The sequence below is a fragment of the Limulus polyphemus genome, unplaced genomic scaffold (genome assembly GCF_000517525.1).
Source record: "Limulus polyphemus unplaced genomic scaffold, Limulus_polyphemus-2.1.2 Scaffold2766, whole genome shotgun sequence".
Lineage (NCBI taxonomy): Eukaryota > Metazoa > Arthropoda > Merostomata > Xiphosura > Limulidae > Limulus > Limulus polyphemus.
The window spans coordinates 120,709-126,076 of record NW_013668376.1 but is presented as its reverse complement, the minus strand read 5'-3'; the positions used below and the strand labels follow the sequence as shown (position 1 = coordinate 126,076).

Below are 5,368 nucleotides of genomic sequence, written 5' to 3'. Positions count from 1 at the left end.
CTTATGACATGTCCTTGGTACAAGTATATGGGAATTCTAAAGAATGATAAGTATTCTCATCCTGGCTCATTCATTTATCAACAGAGATCAGTGAAACATTACCATAGTGTTGAAATTTACATTCTGTAACAGCATGGAAGAATTAGCCCCATAAATAGGAAAGAATGACAAAATATTCTCTGTCCTAACACTTTTGCAGAGTATTGTAAATCATGTAAGTGTATATAGATATTTTGAAAAATTAAAAACAAAACAAACTGATTCATCCTCTCAAGTAGACAATTTAATCCACAAAAATCAAACCATTCACAATATTTCAAAAATCTTAAACAAGAACAAATAACAAAATTTAATATCTGCATATTAATTAGATGAAACAAGAAACTAAGGTTTTAAATAATAAACTATTTTGATGACAGAACTATTTAAATAAAATACAAAAATATAAACTAAAGCTTTACAAACACATTCATACCTATAATACAATTATTTGAGAAAATAACCAAAATACCAGAACTTCACCATTCTAACTAAAGACCGGCACTTCACCATTCTAACAAAATACCGGCACTTCACCATTCTAACAAAATACCGGCACTTCACCATTCTAACAAAATACCGGCACTTCACCATTCTAATTAGAATGGTGAAGTACTGGTATTTTGTTAGAATGGTGAAGTGCCGGTATTTTGTTAGAATGGTGAAGTGCCGGTATTTTGTTAGAATGGTGAAGTGCCGGTATTTTGTTTTCATTTTTTAGTATTTTACCAAGGATCATGTTATGGAACTCTAGCCATTTTTCAAATTGTTCAGATTTTATTAAGACAAACACTCCTGTCTTATATTGTATTAAGACAAACACTCCTGTATCATATTTTATTAAGACAAACACTCCTGTATCATATTTTATTAAGACAAACACTCCTGTATCATATTTTATCAAGACAAACACTCCTGTATCATATTTTATCAAGACAAACACTCCTGTATCAGATTTTATTAAGACAAACACTCCTGTATCATATTATTTGCCAGTTATGGTAATTTCATTTTCATACTTAAAACCAACCACAGTTGGGTAAGAATAATAATGTATTTATTAAGCACTATAACTATTAGTCACTAGAACATATTTCTGAACCCCCTGCAAGAAAGTTTCTCAAGTTCAGAGGATATTTGTCTACATTATCACATATTTAACAGAAAGATAGTAATGGAGAGGTTCACAAAATATAATGTTTAAACTTTTCAATCTTTCTGTAATAATGCATTCAATAGTTAAACTGTCTGGACCAATTATCGACATTCATGAAGTATTACAACTTTCTAATATCCTGTTAAAGGAAAAAGATCTACTTGAACTACTTATTTCTTCTCAAGTACTAATTTATAAAATTATGTTTACCTCTATACAGTTGTAACATTTAGTTACATACTTTAATGAAAAGTATTTTCAAACTAGATTTAAAAAATGAACAGATCACACTAGGTTCTCAGCTAAACTAGTTCATGGGTCCAGCAAGAAGTGCGGATAATGTATCGAGGATTTGAAATGTGTAGCATCCCATAAGTTCACAGTTTGGGACTGCAAAGAGAAAAATACATATCTGTGTCAAAAACAGCATCTTAAAGACTTCAACCTCCAAATTTCAATTCCGTTCTGGTTAAATCCAACATTCCGACAAGAACAAACTGTAGACTCCTACCCCAATAATCACGTGATGTGAAAGGCGTGACACCACACCAACAAAATTAACATATGTGGAACAAAATGTGTGCAAAACATAGAGTTCTCCTTATTAGAATAAAACAAAAACAATCATGTTATCAATCATTTTACCAGGAACTGCAGACAATGGCCTATATGGGAAAAAAACGGTCCTCGAGGGATGCAGGAAGATGTAATTGTTTATAATTGTGGGAAACTTGGCCATTACAGCAGAGACTGTAAGGAACCAACAGTTGCTATCAATCCAAGGAGACAGAGCCCAACCAGGTCAAAGGAATAATACGGAGCTAACAAGACATAAAAGAATAGGAATTAGTTGAATTTATGAAGCAAAGCACAGATAGCAATACTACCTACTATGAATTAGAAAAATAGTACAATGGGTCCAAACTTATTGATGGAAAACCTTCCAGTATGCTGATTCCACAAATACAACTGTTCATCCCAATTTATTAATGAAAGATGGAAAATTATCTCCAGAGATGAAGGAAGAAGAGTTATTGATGCAAACAGTAGGTGGACTGGACATTCAGTTCCAGCAAAAGGGAAGTTATAAGTTACTCTTATTGGAAAAACTTTGTCTGTCTTGGAACTGATTTAATTTGGAGACACGAATGTGAGGTAATGTTAGCTTCAGATAACTTCCTAAGCTATGACCAGGAAAGATCTGTGTACTACAACAGGGATTGTGGTCATTGTACTACTATCTACTATATAAACATAAGAATTATTACAAGAAAAAACAATTCTATTAAAATATTTAGCAACCAATCTTGTCTACATTTGGAACAGAATACCAATTTTATGGCATTTCACAGGTGAAAAGAATTTTTCTGTTTACTGTAACTATCTAAAACCAAACGTTCTATAAAATCACATAACATCAATAATGTGTAAGTTTTCTCCAGCTATTATAATTCTCTTAATAGGGATATAAAGTCTTTAATCTAAAGATTACCTCAGTTTCCTTTGCTACTTCATCAGACTTTTCATTTTTTATTTTACAATCGAAGACTGTATTTGTAGATCCTTCTTCTGGGGAAGAAGCTTCTTCTGTTACTAGAGGTGAATATTAAATACTTTTATAACAATATGAACATGACTTACGTGTATCACTACATTAACACAAGTTAACACTGTTAAATTACAGTTTCTTTACACTACTACAGTTGCTTCAGAAATGGTAAGTTATACAGGGTGTCCATAACTTTAATATTGATCTATGTTATTAATTCAGGATAATAATAACAACATAATAAACAGTTGTTGGTATAATGAAGACTAACACTTCAGTTTCTCCTTAACATGTCCACCATTTGTAATTTACAGGATGTTCAGATGATAATCACTATTATTGTATGGGTGATTCATGTTATATACAGTGTAATTCACATACCTACATCTACAATAGTGGGAAAAAATTCTTCAGACATTTGTCTCTCACATGTCATGTTTAGCTGTTGTAGTTTTTATTCTGTTCAGATAAGAAAGAGGTTCAATAATTGATGGACATTCTGTACTAATCATTATAAATATTATATATGTAGGTAATATTATTATAATAATTACTTTATGAACAAGTTATACATTCTGTACTACACATTATTAATATTATATATGTAAGTAATATTATTATAATAATTACTTTATTAACAAGTTATACATTCTGTACTACACATTATTAATATTATATATGTAAGTAATATTATTATAATAATTACTTTATGAACAAGTTATTCATTCTGTACTACACATTACTAATATTATATATGTAAGTAATATTATTATAATAATTACTTTATGAACAAGTTATACATCTAAAACAGAACATGAAGGAAGAGTATGTCAAGATTATTAGTAATCATACCTTGGTGTGCTTTATTATAATTAAATATCAGTGTGTTTAAAGAGAAAAAAGATGTGAGTAATCTTTAAGTTTGAATCTTAAATAAAATTCCATCTCTGGTAATTAAAATCAAATTTGTACCAGGACTTAATTTCAAGATTTTAATGTTTGTTGAAGAAAGATTCAAATGATGAAAGGATTGTTTTATACAGATTAAAATCCCCTGGGTGTAAGAGGTGATTTTATACTAGAAACTCATATAATTATCTGTCATGTACAGAGCAGTAGGAGGAATTTCAGAAAGTTCACTGCTGATCAGTTGAAAATTTTTTATTGTGATAAAAGTTTACAAAACCGGTGATGGCAATACGGCAAAGCCACCAGAAAATCTATGGCATTTCATGATAAATATCGAGTACAATGCCAAGAAACAGAAGAAATTTCCACTGTAAGAAAATAAATTTTTAAAAATTATTTCTTTTTACTTTCTTACTTTATATATGATATTATAGAAAAGTAAAACATCTGATAAATAACAAAAATATTTAAAGATATAACACCTCACATCACCAATATGACATCTTACAACTTCACTTAATGGGTTATCCTAGAAGCCAAAACATCTGATTTTACCACACACGTGTACAATGCTTGAGAACAGACCAACAGAAAGGTATGGGCACGTAACATTACACTCCTAAGTTCTAATGAGTATTTTAATGTTTTGTGCAGACCATTCAAAATATTGATAATTCCTTGTCAGTAGTTTTTGTACTGATTTAATTAATAAAACATTTGTTGTAATCAAAATCAGAACTAACACACACTCTGTCAATATTGAACTATTGCATACTTAGTGTTAGAGGGGCAGTGAAGTTATTGTAAATTTACAATAATTTACCTTGTTTTAGATATTTCTTTGTACAGAATAAACAGAAAACATAAGATCAATTTCACATTATTTGATGAATAAAGAATATCAATGTTTAAAAACAAAGCGATATGAGTAGTTTCCATATTTTATTGGCATTAAACAATACTTTTCTTTGTGAGTATTGTTTGACTTTTACTCTCTGCGAAAGTTGCATATCATATGAGCAGAACATGGCAACGTTTATACCTCAGATTTAACTTGGAAAGCTACCTACAGTTTTGATTTCATCCTAAATATTTAACAAGTTTAACGTATTTTTAGTATTAAAAGCCAAGCTCTCTCAGCAGGGAATTTGGGTAAAATTTCAGACAGATTTAGATTTTTTATGGTTTTAAAGGATTTTTTGTTAAAAGTTTTCAAGTTATTTCAATTAATGTTAATTTACGGCAACGTTAACATAAAGGATTTCTTTGTCTTAAGGGTTGTTTTAACTTTTAACTTGTAAAAGACTAGTGGGAGAAAATCAAATATAGGTTTTTTTCACTTCTTTCTTAAGATATCCAATTATAACCAGCTATACAAGTCATGTAACAGCTCTAATGGAATTTTTTTTTAATATTTCATTTGTTACTCCACTGTGTTGGTTAAGTTACCATATTCGACCAGTTCATGTACCTTGATATTTAAATGTTCACTTTATGAAATAAATTACTGCTGTTCACCAGAAACAATTCTCATTATGGACAACTACAGATCTTGCAAAACTTCTAACGGTAGCATCTTAAGTTACAATGTTAAGTTAATAATGGCTGGAGACGACTTGAATGGGTAATGAAGAAAAACTTTAATATAACAGCAAATGTACAACGTTTCGACAAGGTTCTGGTACCTGATGATGACAAAACCTTGTCGAAACGTT

At 30.0% G+C, this 5,368-nt stretch overlaps 1 protein-coding gene across 2 annotated transcripts in view; it reads right to left on the bottom strand.

The window, feature by feature from the left end:
- LOC106467855 (gastrula zinc finger protein XlCGF57.1-like) overlaps positions 1-5,368 on the bottom strand; it is a 58,213-nt gene that overhangs the window by 19,374 nt on the left and 33,471 nt on the right. For both annotated transcript variants that reach the window (XM_013928233.2, XM_013928234.2), the window contains one exon: positions 2,688-2,788. In XM_013928233.2, the coding sequence (XP_013783687.1) occupies positions 2,688-2,788 (101 nt within the window). The remainder of the gene's footprint in view (positions 1-2,687; positions 2,789-5,368) is intronic.